Raw genomic sequence first — 16338 nt, 5'->3', positions numbered from 1 at the left:
GCCGAACTTCCAAGGGACTGCGCCACGGGCCAGTCTCCCGGATGTGGGGGAAGGGTACCTGTCAAACACAGGTACCCGTTGTCCCCTGAAAGGTGCCAAATGTGGTACTTACACATGTACAGGTTTTACCTGTTCTTGTACTACTCCTGCTTGCGTTTATACTAAGAGGTTCTATTTACAGATGTTTTGGGATGGTGGGATTTTGTGGACATTAAGACTGCGTTATTGGAAATGTTTCGATATGACATACTTGCCTGTACTGATGTGATCTTTACCCTCAAAACTGTCTGTCTGGATGCCTTTTTTGCTCAGTAAACAACTATACAAAAAAAATTGTGGTGCGACAGGCTTCAGGTTTACTGTAAGCAAAACCTTCTAATTAAAGTGACACTAAACTGGTTAAAAAAAAAAATTAAGATGATATAAATAAAAATATATTCTCTCCCACCCATCCCCCCCCCCTCCACGAACCCACTGTATGAACATAGAGTCATTGAGCTGTGGACGTGTATGAATTTTTTTGAAGAATAAGGATATTGTTTGGGGTCATTTTAACCACTTCCCGCCCGGCCTATGGCCGATTTACGTCCGGGAAGTGGTTATGAAATCCTGACAGGACGTTCTAGAACGTCCTGCAGGATTTCATGCCGCGCGCGCCCGTGGGGGCGCGCATGGCGGCGATCGGTGATGCGGGGTGTCAGTCTGACACCCTGCATCTCCGATCTCGGTAAAGAGCCTCCGGCGGAGACTCTTTACCACGTGATCAGCCGTGTCCAACCACGGCTGATCACGATGTAAACAGGAAGAGCCGCCGATGGCTCTTCCTCACTCGCGTCTGACAGACGCGAGGAGAGGATAGCCGATCGGCGGCTCTCCTGACAGGGGGGTTAGCGCTGATTGTTTATCAGCGCAGCCCCCCCTCGGATCGCCACACTGGACCACCAGGGATGCCCACCCTGGAGCACCAGGGTGGGCAAAAACAAAAAAGACAAAAAAAAAAAAAAAAAAAAAAAAGCATAAAGAAAAAAAAAAAAAAAAAAAGCATAAAGAAAAAAAAAAAGATGCCAGTCAGTGCCCACAAATGGGCACTGACTGGCAACCTGGCAAAAATCAGTGCTGCCACCCCAGTGTCCATCAGCGCCACCCCAGTGTCCATCAGCGCCACCCCAGTGCCACCCCACAGTGCCCATCCATGCCCAGTGCCCGCCTATCAGTGCCCATCTGTGCCACCCATAAGTATCCATCAGTGCCGCCCATGAGTGCCCATCTGTGCCGCCTATGAGTGCCCAGTGCCGCCCATGTGTGCCCATCAGTGCCGCCCATGTGTGCCCATCAGTGCCGCCTATGTGTGCCCATCAGTGCCGCCTATGTGTGCCCATCAGTGCCGCCTATGTGTGCCCATCAGTGCCGCCTATGTGTGCCCATCAGTGCCGCCTATGTGTGCCCATCAGTGCCGCCTATGTGTGCCCATCAGTGCCGCCTATGTGTGCCCATCAGTGCCGCCTATGTGTGCCCATCAGTGCCGCCTATGCGTGCCCATCAGTGCCGCATACCAGCGCCGCCAATCAGTGCCACCTCATCTGTGCCTGTCAGTACTACCTCATCGATGTCCATCAGTGCCATCTCATCGGTGCCCATTAGTGCCGCCATATCAGTGCCCGTAATTGAAAGAGAAAACTTATTTACAAAAAAATTAACAGAAAAAAATAAAAACGTAATTTTTTTTCCAAATTTTCAGCCTTTTTTTAGTTGTTGCGCAAAAAAAAAAAAAAATCGCAGAGGTAATCGAATACCACCAAAAGAAAGCTCTATTTGTGGGGAAAAAAGGACGCCAATTTTGTTTGGGTACAGTGTAGCATGACCGCGCAATTGCCATTCAAAGTGCGACAGTGCTGAAAGCTGAAAATTGGCTTGGGCGGGAAGCTGCGTAAGTACCTGGTATGGAAGTGGTTAAACAAATCATGATACATGTTTTCTCCTTTAGGGTTCCTAAGAATCCTGTACTACAAAAAAAAAAAAAAAATATATAACTTTTCTATTAGTCCGATTGATGAAAGCATCCCAGTGACAAAACACAAGACTGTAAAGCTTTACAACAAAAAGCAACAGTGTACATGAACTGTCAGTAGAATTAGTAATTAAGCAACATACACATAACCAATCATGTCAGCGAAGGGTTGTTTGTAGAAAGCTTCATCTGCAACCCTACAGACAGCAAGAAGTCCAAAAAGAAGGCAAGCAGGCAGGAAAAGAAAGAAGAGAGCATTGAAAAGTAGAAAATATAAAAAAGACAGCCTTAAACTTGGCGAGAAAGATTAGTGAAAAACAGGCATGAAACAAGAATAATACCAGCACAATTAAGATGCAGATTATGAAAGTAGAACTCCAGTCAAATGACAAAATTTAAAATTTATATATATATATATATATACACACACACACACACACACACACACACACACACACAAAATGCAAACCATTTTACCCTGCTACAAATATCTGTAATCTTGTTTAGCCTCAATTGGAATTGGACCTGTCTCACTAAAACTGGCTATACATGGATCAAAATACAGCTGGTTCAGCAGGGACCATTCAAATTTCGATTAATGTGTGGCAACTGCGGTTGAACAAAAGTTGATCTGCGCTGTCAGAAAAAAGCTGCTTGATTAGCTCTGATCTGTGTATTCTGACAGCAGGGCAATCTCCCTGCTGTCAGAATACAAATAGCTCAGCAGGGAGAATTCACCCATCCACCTTGAATGTGAAGATGAAGGGATGAGTTGAGTTTTCAATTTTGCCCACTGGCAAAAAAAAAAAAAAACATGTATGGCCAGCTTAACAAGCCAGGTGTGTACATAACTCAATAGGATAGTTTTGTCTGTCTGTCTGTCTGGCCATCTTCCTGCTAACTGGAGTCATCACATTGCTATTATTGTAATCTGCAAAGCCAGTAATTATATATTAAAATTCTACTAAAACAAATAATTATTTAAGAAATACATAGCTTAATTAAAGCTTCATTTGTCTGGAGTTCTCTGAAATACGGTTAAAAATGTAGATGGAATGAAATGTGAACAGAAACCTCAAGTGCATTTAGAAAATAAAGGGGGGAAAAAAACATCACATTTAAATCTTACTTTAGTAAAGATCATCAAGTAAGGTTAGTACAATTAGTAATGTCCTGCTCGGTACGATTTAAAAAAAGTGAATAATAATAAAGTCCTTAAAATGGCTGTCTTTGGAGGCATTATATTAAGCCAGCTCAGGTCTTTAGGACTACTGCATATTACAACATATAAATCCCACCATTAAGACTTTAACTAAATGCTCAGCATGTCTATAGGTGCTCACACACAATCAATACATTCGACATTAAATTTACTTAAAGGAGAAGTTCACCTTTGGAACATGTTACATGTCCCACCCTTTCATCATTCATTCACAGAGTTCTGTGAGTAAATGAACTACAAGTACCGTTGGCCTCCTGGGCCGATGGCTTGTAGTTCTCAATGAACTTTGAGGGTGCTGGCGAGTTCTCTTGTAATCCATCAAATTCTTCCTGCCATTCGGTAACTGCCTGCTCGTATCAAAATCTTGGCATTGCACCCGCAATCTGCTGATCATGGTTGCAATGCCCTATAGGCTGCAGATAAAAAAAAAATAAAAAAAATAATGCACCTTTTTTTTTTTAACCTGCACAAATTTGTGCATTTCCTTATTTTTTTTTATAAAAAGGTTAACTTAGCCTTGAATCTTATTCTGTGAGTACATTTTTTTTAATACATTTTGGCAAGTTTACTGGAAGATAAAATGATTAGACATTTGCAAATGTTTCATTAGTATTCAATTCAGTTTCACCATGTATGGTTTAACTGAACTTTAATGTTTTAGAGAAAACCAAAAATGTGGCAATTCTATTTGTAGCTTGGATTAAGGGCCGGTTCACACTGCTGCGACTTCAAAATCGTGCGATTTTGCCACGATTCGCGGGCGCAATTTCAGGGAATGCCAGTCTATAGAGCTGAATTTGCATCACACATGGATCAAATTCACACAGGACCCTTTAACGCAGCTTAGATTCGCAACGCATTGATGTAAACGGCACTCATGGAAAACTAGGTTAGTAAAATGACTTGCGAATTTAAGCAATCGCAACGGATCAAATTTGCAATAGAATTCGCAGCAGTGTGAACCGGCCCTAAATCACACAAAACAAGTAAGGTGTGTGCACCATAGAAAGAAATATAAAATGGTTCAAAGATTATAGGAAAAAACATAAAAAGGGTTATAAAATATAACTGACTCTTGAAGATCAATCTAAAAAGCACAATTCCACTTCGTGAAGACGTTTTACAGCAGGCTTCAATAACAAATGAGATTTTATAAAAACTATGATTACCGATTATTTGCTTTCGTCTTCTGTAATAACTCATCTTGTCTTATGTACCACTCATCTAGCTCCTTAGCAGCCTTCTCCTTCCACTCGCCTTCTTGCATTCGAGAGTTGGCATCTGGACCAGAGAAAATTAGATTTTGCGTTCATATTGTGGACAGATAAAATGGGAAATTCACAAATGGTTTGTTTGGGTGGATAACAATGAGTTTTATCATGCTTGGGTATTTTAAAACCTATTTTTGTTCACACTAGAACACAGTGTGGGAAAGGCAGGCATCATGCAAGTTTCCCACACCATGCTCAAATGCACGTCCTTTGCAATCTGCTGCAGGTGCCAATGTATTTTTACTAGCACCCCAAATGCAGATCACAAAACGCAAGTGCATTTGTGGGCACCAAATTGCATGGTACCACAATACCATGAGATTTGGTGCAGCACATTTTTAAAAGTAGTGCATGCACTACTTTTTCTGCATTAGAGTCCAATTTGCAGTTCATTTAAAATGAGGGGGCTGCAAAACTGCACTGCACAGGAACACACAGGAATTGCACAGAAACACATGCCGCAATCCTGGTGTGAATCGGCTCTTAGGGAGAGGTCACCCCAAAGACCACAGCCCAACTCTGCCACCACTAGGGTCACACCATGACCAGTTTGGAGCCAATGCTAAATGGTCACTAAAGCATAAAAAGGGAATCTGATGTAAATAACTGTACAAGCACTGTCAGACTGAGGTTTTTCTTTAACTCCCATACCTCCAGATGGTCCCATTGTAGGGTTGTTGGCCTACTTTGCATCATTGTCCTAAAACTTTTTTTTTTTTTTAAATCAAAGGCTTCCTACACGTGTATTCTCTTTAAAATTATGCTTTCTATTGTTGATCTATTATGGTAAGCTGAAATTAAAGAGTGTTAACTATTATGAAGTACAGAGAAGCCATAAGAAAAAAAAAAAGGGGGGGGGGGGTTCCAGTTAAAGTTTTCACTATCTGGAATATCAATAAGATCTGAAATACCAACAGAAATAGAACTTCTTGTAGACTGGTTAGGCAAACCAAGCAAAAATCTCATATGCCTGAAAAGAACCTTCAGGGAGGCCGAGGCATACAGTGACTTAACCTGAGAGATGGAAAATTATTCCAGTAAGGGATTAGGTTAATGAAATTAATCTCAAACATGGTACAAAGGGTATGCAGGTGAAAACAATTTCAATATTGTGCAAAAGTCCATTTATTTCACCAATGTAACTTAAAAGGTGAAACCAATATAAGAGATAGACTCATTACATGCAAAGCAAGATATAGAACAAGCATATTGTCATATTGTGATGATTATGGCTTACAGCTCATGAAAACCCCAAATCCACAATTTCAGAAAATTAGAATATTGTGAAAAGGTGCAATATTCTAGGCTCAAAGTGTCCCACTCTAATCAGATAATTAAGTCATAACACCTGCAAAGGGTTCCTGAGCCTTCAAATGGTCTCTCCATCATGCGACATTGGGAGCTCATGTCGCATGATGTGTGAAAATCAATGTTTCCCTATGAGAGCCGTCTTAACTGGTCCAACACGAGTAGAGGTCGACCGATATATCGGTCGGCCGATATATCGGCCGATATTTGACCGTTTTTAAGAGATCGGCATCGGCCGATTATTGTAAAAAAATCGGCCGATTTTCGGCTGCCACACTAAGTCCCGCTCCACCTCCAGCAGCACAAGAAATGAATCCCTCAGCCACGCTGCTGGTAGTCTGCGCGCCGGCCCCGCCCCCCCCCCCCTTTACCTCGGCGGGCTGTAGCAGAAAGCAAACATGTCACAAGCCCGAGCAGCTGCAGTAGTTGTCTGTGCGGAGATCACACTTGTAATGCTTCCTGCATGCTGGGACGGTGGCGGGATTACTGAACATGGGCTCTAGGCTACAGCTCCAGCCGTAGCCTAGAGCCCATGTTCAGTAATCTCGCCACCGTCCCAGCATGCAGGAAGCTTTTGTGATCTCTTCGCACAGACAACTACTGCAGCTGCCGAGGTAGGGGGGCGGGGCCGGCGCGCAGGCTGAGGCTACCAGCAGCGTGGCTGAGGGATTCATTTCTCGTGCTGCTGGAGGCTGGCAGCCTGATACTGGGGTAATGTACAGTATTCATATTATCTATGATAGGTGCCTCGGCTCTCTAGTGATCGTACTCTACTCACGTGGGAGCTCACAGGTGTCATCCAATGGGCAGTGCTGGAGGGAACAGTGTGTACATGTCAGAGCACACCCCTCTCCTGTATACAAACTCATATACATACTCCTGTATACACACACATTTTATATATATCCATCCCCCACCCACGGCCAGCTCCATCCATCCACCCCCCTCTACAAAGCATCCCCCACCCACGGCCAGCTCCATCCATCCACCCCCCTCTACAAAGCATCTCCCACCCACGGCCAGCTCCATCCATCCACCCCCCTCTACAAAGCATCTCCCACCCACGGCCAGCTCCATCCATCCACCCCCCTCTACAAAGCATCTCCCACCCACGGCCAGCTCCATCCATCCATCCCCCTCTACAAAGCATCTCCCACCCACGGCCAGCTCCATCCATCCACCCCCCTCTACAAAGCATCTCCCACCCACGGCCAGCTCCATCCATCCACCCCCCTCTACAAAGCATCTCCCACCCACGGCCAGCTCCATCCATCCACCCCCTCTACAAAGCATCTCCCACCCATGGCCAGCTCCATCCATCCATCCACCCCCTCTACAAAGCATCTCCCACCCACGGCCAGCTCCATCCATCCACCCCCCTCTACAAAGCATCTCCCACCCACGGCCAGCTCCATCCATCCACCCCCCTCTACAAAGCATCTCCCACCCACGGCCAGCTCCATCCATCCACCCCCCTCTACAAAGCATCTCCCACCCATGGCCAGCTCCATCCATCCATCCACCCCCTCTACAAAAGCATCTCCCACCCACGGCCAGCTCCATCCATCCACCCCCCTCTACAAAGCATCTCCCACCCACGGCCAGCTCCATCCATCCATCCCCCTCCACAACGCATCACCCACAGCCAGCTCCATCCATCCACCCCCCTCCCTCCATCCACAGCCAGCACCATCCATCCACCCCCCTCCCTCCATTCACAGCCAGCACCATCCATCCACCCCCCTCCCTCCATCCACAGCCAGCACCATCCATCTCTTCCCCTCCACAATGCATCCCCCACCCACGGCCAGCTCCATCCATCCATCCCCCTCCACAATGCATCCCCCACCCACGGCCAGCTCCATCAATCCACCCCCTTCCCTCCATCCACAGCCAGCACCATCCATCTCTTCCCCTCCACGGCCAGCAACATCCAGCCATCCCCCTCCACAACGCATCTCCCACCCACGGCCAGCACCATCCATCTATCCCCCTCCACAATGCATCCCCCACCCACGGCCAGCATCATCCATCCCCCTCCACAACACATCCACCGCCAGCAACATCCAGCCATCCCCCTCCACAATGCATCCCCCACGCACAGCCAGCACCATCTTTCCCCCTCCACAGCGCATCTCCCACCCACGCCCAGCACCATCCATCCTCCTCCACAATGCATCCTAATCCAAAAATCGGCCCAAAATATCGGCCGCAAAAATCGGCATCATATATCGGCCATCGGCTGCCCCGATTTCGAAATATCGGCATCGGCATCGGCCAGAGAAAAACCCATATCGGTCGACCTCTAAACACGAGTCAGTCCAACTTTGAAAATGCTCCCTGTACTACTTTGGTCCTACTTCAGCCCATTGAATATAATTGAAGTCGGATCAAAGTAGGATCCTTGTCCTTACCATCCGACATTTGGCATCCGACATGCTGATTACAGCAGCAGTTAAAGGAATTCATCTCACACTGGGATTGTTTTGATTGGTCAAAAGACAAGTCAGACTATCACAAAGTCGGATCAAAGTAGTATCCTGTTCATGAAAGTCGGATGGATGTAGGACCAATGTAGGATCAATGTAGGACCGATGTCGCAGAGCAAAGTAGGGTGAAAGTCGGATAACTGTCGTGTAGTATCAGTGTGAACCCGGCCTCACTCTGGTTCAGTAGGAATCACAATCAGGGGAAAGACTGCTGACCTGACAGTCGTGCAAAAAAACATCATTGACACCCTCCATAAAGGAGGGAAAGCCTCAAAAAGGTAATTGCAAAAGGTAGTTGGATGTTCCCAAAGTGCTGTATCAAAGCACATTAATAGAAAAGTTATGTTGAAGGGAAAAGTGTGGACAAAAAAAGGTGCACAAGCAGCAGGGATGACCGCAGCCTGGAGAGGATTGTCAGGAAAAGGCCATTCAAAAGTGTTGGGGACTTTCACAAGGAGTGGACTGAGACTGGAGTCAGTGCATCAAGAGCCACCACACACAGACAGATCCTGGACATGGGCTTCAAATGTCGTATTCCTCTTGTCATGCCACTCCTAAACAACAAACAACGTAAGAAGCGTCTTACCTGGGCTAAAGAAAAACAGACCTGGTCTGTTGCTCAGTGGTCCAAAGTCCTCTTTTCTGATGACAGCAAATTTTGCATCTTATTTGGAAACCAAGGACCCAGAGTATGGCGGAAGAATGGAGAGGCACACACTGCAAGATGCTTGAAGTCCAGGGTGAAGTTTCCACAGTCTGTGTTGATTTGGGGAGCCATGTCATCCGCTGGTGTTGGTCCACTCTGCCTCATTAGGTCCAGGGTCAACGCAGCCGTCTACCAGGAGATTTTGGAGCACTTCATGCTTCCTTCCGCAGACAAGCTCTATGGGGATGCAGACTTCTTTTTCCAGCAGGACTTGGCACCTGCCCACACTGCCAAAAGCACCAAAACCTGGTTCAATGACCGTGGGATTACTGTGCTTGATTGGCCAGCAAACTCGCCTGACCTGAACCCCATAGAGAATCTATGGGGCATTGCCAAGAGAGAGATGAGAGACAATGCAGAAGAGCTGAAGGCAGCTATTGAAGCATCTTGGTCTTCCATAACACCCCAGCAGTGCCACAGGCTGAGAGATTCCATGCCACGCCGCACTGAGGCAGCAATTGCTGCAAAAGGGGCCCAAACCAAGTACTCCGTACATATACATACATACTTTTCAGAGGTCCGATATTGTTCCATGTACAACCATTGTTTTATTGATTGCATGTAATATTCTAATTTTCTGAGATTGTGGATTTGGGGTTTTCATAAGCTGTAAGCCATAATCATCACAATATGACAAATCACAGCTTGAACTATCTCGCTTTGCATGTAATGAGTCTATCTCATATATTAGTTTCACCTGTATTTCAATAGAGAGCTCAATAATCTCCATGATAAGTTATGAGCGATTAACCACCAAATCAAGAAAGAGCAGATAGAAGTTTAATTGCAGATACTCTCCTATGTGACTAAATAGCAGTAGCTCCTCACAAAAAGGCACTGAAAATTGCTTGCATTGCCATAAATAGGTGTGCTGGTAGATTTACCCTCTTGATTTTTAATGACCACTACCACAGAGCCTGAAAATGATGGGAAATCCAAACCAAGAGTTGTCACCAAAACAACATTTTCTAAAGATTTCCTGTTGAGATTCTGGGACAGATTGAGGGAAACTCAACATAAAACATGGGTACATTACGACTGCCCTACTCAAACAAAAAAAGCATTATATTTAAAAAAAATTGTGACAGATGTTTGACAATGTTATATGACTGGCTGATATGCCGAGCATCTACCTGTAATGCCACCTTAAATTACTAACCTTTAACAAATTTGCATCTGAGGAAAGTTAGAAGCCTTTACATGCATACTTATTCCAGGTTTAACATTTTTGTCTCGCAAGACTGGAATTTTGTGCTGGCCTGGAGAAACATTTCACACGGTTAAAAGCGTTAACTGCTGCAGCCATTAAAATTAATTACTTAGAAGGGGCTGGCTGCACCTAGACAGTACCAAGTTCCACTTTTTTTGAGGTTTGTTGGAAAATCCCTGAGGAGATGTATAATACAGACTAGGGGAAGGCCCCAATTACTGTACTTTTACGTCAAGGCTGTAACAAACACGTCATGAAACAAGGTATAGTGATAGATACAACATTAACAGGTAAATAAGCACTTTCAATTAAGTTAATGGTAAAAACTTGGATGGATGAACAATTTCTTAGGAGGTAACTGACATACAGTGCAATCAAAGCGTTCAGAGCCCCTTCACTTGCAGCCTGATATTACAGTTGCTAAACATTAAAGCAGAAGTAAACTGCACTTTTTTTCTTTTTTTTTTAAACCCTGCATGACAATGGCATAATGCTTACCTTAGAACAAAGCCCTCCAGCGGGACACTGTCACCACTGACAGGGCTGTCATCTTCACCCAGTCTTTCTTTCGGGTTTGAGTGCTCAGGCCGACCGATTGGCCCAAATTCAATGACATCACTCCCGTGCATGCGGGAGTCATGGCTGCGGTACAGGGCTCTGACGGGACAGCACAGGTATGCCGTCCCTTAAGAGCGCATTCCCCAGTGACGTCAGTGCTGATCTCCTAAACAGTGCTAGTTTAGGAGATATTCACTGTAATAAGGCTTACCTGTAGGTACAAGTCAAAAAGACAACTGTACTACCACTTTGATCTACACTCAGTAACCCATAATGACAAAGTGAAAACAGAATTTTAGAAATGTCTGAATTTATTGAAAAGGAATTTTTTTTATCTCACATTGGCATAAGTATTCAGACCCTTTGCAACAACACTTGAAATTTAGCTCAGGTGCCTCCCATTTTACTTGGTCTTGGCTGAGAAATTTCTACACCTTGGAGTCCACCTGTGGTAAATTAAATTGATTGGACATGGTTTGGAAAGGCACACATCGCTCTATAAAAGGACTCACAGCCGACGATGCATACCGTATGACAGCAAATGCAATGACGTCAAAGGAACGGCACGAAGAGCTCAGAGACAGTATTGCAAAGCACAGATCTGGGGAAGGCTACAAATTTTTTATTTTTTTTTGCAGCACTGAAGGTTCCCAAGAGCACAGTGGCCTCCATAATATGGAAGGAGGTTTGGATCACCCAGGATTCATCTAAGAGCTGGTCACCCGGTCAAACTGAGCAATTGGGGGCAGAAGGGCCTTGGTAAGAAGGTGACCAAGAACCCAATGCTCACTCTGACCGAGATCCATAGATCCTGTGTGTCTATGGGACATAGTTCCAGAGGAACAGCCATCACTTCAGCCCTCCGCCGATCTGGGCTTTATGGCAGAGTGGCTAGATGGAAGCCTCATGAACACACAAAAGCCTGCTTGGAGTTTGCAATAAAGGAACAAGATTCTCTGGCCTGGTGAAATCAAGACTGAACGGTTTGGCCTCCATTCTAAACATTATGTCTGGAGGAAACCAGGCACCGCTCATCACCTGCCCAATACCATCCCGACAGTGAAGCATTGCAATGCTGTGGTGGCGCTTTGCAGCAGCAGGGACTGGGAGATTGGTCAGAGTTAAGGGAATGCTGAATGGTGCAAAGTACAGAAATTTCCTTAATGAAAACCTGTTCCACATCACTCAGGACCTCAGACTGGGCCAAAGGTTCACTTTCCAACATGACAACACAGTAGTGGCTTAGTGAATGTCCCAGAGTGGCCCAGCCAGAACCCTGACTTAAACCCTATTGAACATCTCTGGAGAGACCTGAAAATGGCTGTTCAACAGTCCCCATCCAACCTGACTGAGCTTGAGAGGATTTGCAAGAAGAATGACAGAAAATCTCTCAATCCAGGTGTGCAAAGTTTGCCACGTAATGCCCAAAAAAACTAGAGAAAGTAAAAATAAAAAACATCTAAACAATTGTAGTATTGGGCTACAATAATGTAAAAGTGAAGTGGGTCTGCTGACCTTATGAATGCACTGTATTTCTTGTAACTGTCCATTGTGCAGTGCACCCTCCTGTAGTAACATTAGAAAAGGGAGAATATTTCAGGCTATAAACAATATGCTCACCAAGTACTTCTAAACGGCTCCTTTGCTCTTCTCGCCATTTCCGGATGCTTTCTGGTTCTGCTTGCAAACGGTCAGCGTGGGAAATGGCTGAATAACTATCTGTTGGTCCATTACTTTCCTGTTCCAGAGAAAACAAAAATTACAGCAATAACATGGTGTTGTCTCCAATCACAAATCAGTTTTAGCAGCTCAGATAAAAACCAAGATGTCCCGGGTTACTGCACACCACAATTTCCTAAATAATTCCAACGAGTGGGTGGAATAAGGAAAATGGCAGTGCTCCCAATAAGCAACCTCACTGAACAGGGTGGTGGCTCTGCTATAATTCAACATTAGTAATGCTCACAAAACAGGCTTCTACCTAGGGAGGAGCAGAGAAGCTGAAAAGCAAGGACTGCAAAAGGAATTTCCTTCACATTTCAAGAGTGGTTCATTGGAGAGGCCAATTCAAAATATTTAGACACAAATATATGGACCTGCATTTAACCGTTTGCTGACCAGCCGCCGCAGTTATTCTGCGGCAGGTTGGCTCAGCTGCGCGAATTGCCATACCGGTACAGTGGCCGCGATGTCAAACAGATCCCCGTTCTGTCAGGCGAGTACAGAGATCACCTGTTCCTAGTGATGAGGAACAGCAATCTCTCTACTCCCAGTCAGTCCCCCCACCCAGTTAGAAACGCTTCCCTAGGGAACACTTGACCCCTTGATCGCCCCCTAGTGTTAACTGTATAAATTACATTATCAGGAATGGGGTAATCAGTGGCTTTTTTTAGCTCTGATCACTGTAATAATGTCACTTGTCGCCCCCCCCCCCCCCCCCCCAAAAAAGTGTCCGATCTGTCCACTGCAATGTTGCTGTCCCGCAAAAAAAAAAAGTTGGTCTTTGTTTACAGAGCAAAAAATAAAACCGCACAGGTGATCAAATACCACCAAAAGAAAGCTCTATTTGTAGAAAAAAAATGGACCTCAAATGTTGTTCGAGTACACCGTTGCACGATCGTGCAATTGTCAGTTAAAGCGACGCAGTACCGTATCGCAAAAAATGGCCTGTTCATTAAGGGGGTAAATGCTTACTGGCCTGAAATGGTTAAAGTGGATGTAAACCCAATTCAAGAAATCTGACCTGGGCACATATATGTAGTGTTTACTTATCTCTCTCCAAAGCCCTAAGTCCCGTGTCTTTCTCCTGCTCCAGTCCCCTGTTATGAGCATGAAAACTTCTGACAAGCTCTCCAACACAGGAGATAAAAAACAGCTGGAAATTTGTGTCGAGGGGGTGCTTAGATAGGTCAACAGAGAGCTTGTCTTTTCACAGTACAGCTTTGGAAGTTTCTTCGTTCCTCTGCCTATGTGGAGGGAAGGGGGGGGTGCGCCTTTCCTCCAATCAGCTCTTACAGTGTATGCCCACACTGCACACCCACTGCCAAACAGAAAGAAAAATCTCTAAGGTGCACTTTCTAGCATCTAGAAAACTGAAGACAGCTCCCTGTCAAACTTATGTAGGGAGATTGGTTTCATCGCTGTGTATCATTTGAGGCTGTTCACTTCACTGGGTATAAGAGAGGGTTTACATCCACTTAAATATCTTAATATTTATGAGAGTTCTTTAAGCGGAACTATAACCAATAGAGGATGTTCCTCTTTTCCTCCAGGTTTTGACAGGTACTCTTCCGGTCATATATTCCCTTATGCTGGTGCCGGATTATTATTATTTTTTTTTGATTTGCACAACTTTTGCTTTGTACGCTATTCAATTTACTATTTTTTGACAAAACCTTTTTAAAAACATTTTGATTAAATTGTTTACAGTGTTGATGCGATTTTATGTTTTATACCCTCCGCATATTTTATGTTTCTTTGTATGGCTGTTGATACAGAGTATGCTACAAAGCCCTTTTCTGCATGCACGTGCTGCTGTAAGGGTTAACTTGCCCAGGGTATAAAGAGTGCCATTACATCCAATCACATCAGCTTGACAAAGGAGCAGGGCGGCTCCAGAACCTGCACTCCGTCACTTCCTGGTTTCTTAGCATTACTTGGCTAGCAGTGGTGATAGAGCATTCTTGCCTGGGATAACAGACCTGTGGAGTACATCTGACAGCTTGAAAATATTCATAAGCATCAACTTTCATCCTTTTCAGTGAGTTGCCAATTTTCTTTTAAAATTTAACAAAGGTTTTCAATTGCTACACATTTTGTTTGGTGCCCTTTATCGTTATACAGATACTCACACTGGAATTAAAGCAGTGCTCTGGGATTTTCAAAAAATCCCCCATTAGTGTACACACACACACACACATTTGTGCTGACCTGTATTCTGGCAAAGAGGAGGTGTTAGAAGCGTGATTGCGACTCCGACGGAGGCTCTTTACCACGTGATCAGCCGTGTCCAATCCCCGCCTGCCATCTCTTTGCAGAGCGGGGGATTATTATCAATCAGTTGTATGACACAGCTGGGATGTCCCGCTGTGTCAGGTTTAGTATATCAGAACACTGAGAGCTTATGTCCCCGCCCCCTGCCAGTATAGGAACAGTGCGCTGTCAATCACAATACCGGAGGGCGGGACATCAGCGCTTGGTGTTCTGATATACTATACCTGACACCGTGGAAGGCCCCCACTATGTCATACAAGTGATTTCTAATAATCCTCACTCTCTGCACTTGTGTGACAGACATTTGGCTCTGGTTTGCATTTATAAGGCTGTAACCCATCATACCATGTATTATGTATGGCTTGCTGGCCGCAGAATGAGGGGGTGCGATTTAATGTTAAAGTGCACGAGTTCACATTTAAATGTACAAGCCTAGTGTACCTCCCACATTCACTCCCATCCCAAGGATTCACAGAGAGGGAGAGAGGTTTCACACATGTAATAACAGTTTTGTGTGGGTGGCGTGTATTAATGGGGGATTTTTTGAAAATCCCAGAGTTCTGCTTTAAGAAGACTAAAAAACTATTCTATTTTAAACTACAGTAACAAGCTGTCTGCACTAGGAGTAATAGATGTAATCTACTTAACTCACTAAATGCTAATTTTACTAAAGAGATTAGAAGAATGCAACCCTTTGCATCCCAACACCAAAATTACTAGTTACACTTAACAGTAACCACTTTTCAAAAGGAAATCTTCCAGATGACTGGTTCACCTGACAGGAAACACAAACACCATAGGAGGTTAAACGGCCCCTCCCTGCCGCCAAAATAATAGGTTATCCTGGTGCTAGAGGGAAAATTTTCCCGTAGTAATTACATAAAACCAGGGGTGGGGGGGGGGGGGGGGGGGAGTAGGCCTGCCGTCCTGGAAAATTTCCTAGAAAAGCAGTTACCGATAAGCGCAACCGGTAATTTTCTCTAGTATTCTTTCAGGATAGCACACCTGAGAGGATGGAGAAGTTCAAAGGCCTACCTTAGGGCAGGACTACCACTTGTAAGACCTTTCTTTCAAACTCCAGATCCTGAGGCGATACCAGTTACACTCTGTTTTAGGAAGGTGTCCTGCTTCGCCCGTGTCGCTGTCCGACAGATCTGTTCTATTAAGGCTCCAGCTCTTTCTCCCCACAAGGCCGCCAGAGATCTTGTGGAATGGGCTTTGAGGTCTGCTGGTATTGGGAACCCCACTTGCTCATAAGCTATTCCTATAGTCAAGTGATGGTGAACCTTGGCACCCCCAGATGTTTTCGAACTACATTTCCCATGATGCGCAACAACACTGCAGAGTGCATGAGCAGCATGGGAAATGTAGTTTCAAAACACCTAGAATGCCAAGGTCTGCCATCACTGCGATAGTCTGTCTGATCCACCTAGCCACTGTAGTTATAGATGCTTGCCCTCCATTTCTAGGGCTGCTAAATAGAATCAAAAGGTGACTAATTCCTGAAGTCTTTCACCCTATCTAGGTATGTCAGTAAACACCTTCTGACATCTAGCAAATTTTTCCTCTCTCG

At 44.9% G+C, this 16338-nt stretch overlaps 1 protein-coding gene across 3 annotated transcripts in view; it reads right to left on the bottom strand.

Annotated features, from left to right (window-relative positions):
• CLTA (clathrin light chain A) overlaps window positions 1-16338 on the bottom strand; it is a 59056-nt gene that overhangs the window by 20022 nt on the left and 22696 nt on the right. For 2 of the 3 annotated variants that reach the window (XM_040361809.1, XM_040361818.1), the window contains exons 3-5: window positions 12393-12510; window positions 4400-4511; window positions 2152-2205 (exon numbers count right to left, since the gene is read on the bottom strand). In XM_040361809.1, coding sequence (XP_040217743.1) covers window positions 2152-2205; window positions 4400-4511; window positions 12393-12510 — 284 coding nt within the window. The remainder of the gene's footprint in view (window positions 1-2151; window positions 2206-4399; window positions 4512-12392; window positions 12511-16338) is intronic. The other variant, XM_040361827.1, reaches the window with a different exon arrangement.

This window comes from Rana temporaria, chromosome 1, assembly GCF_905171775.1.
Source record: "Rana temporaria chromosome 1, aRanTem1.1, whole genome shotgun sequence".
Taxonomy (NCBI): domain Eukaryota; kingdom Metazoa; phylum Chordata; class Amphibia; order Anura; family Ranidae; genus Rana; species Rana temporaria.
The sequence above is the reverse complement of the archived record's forward strand: the minus strand, read 5'-3'. Positions and strand labels throughout refer to the sequence as shown.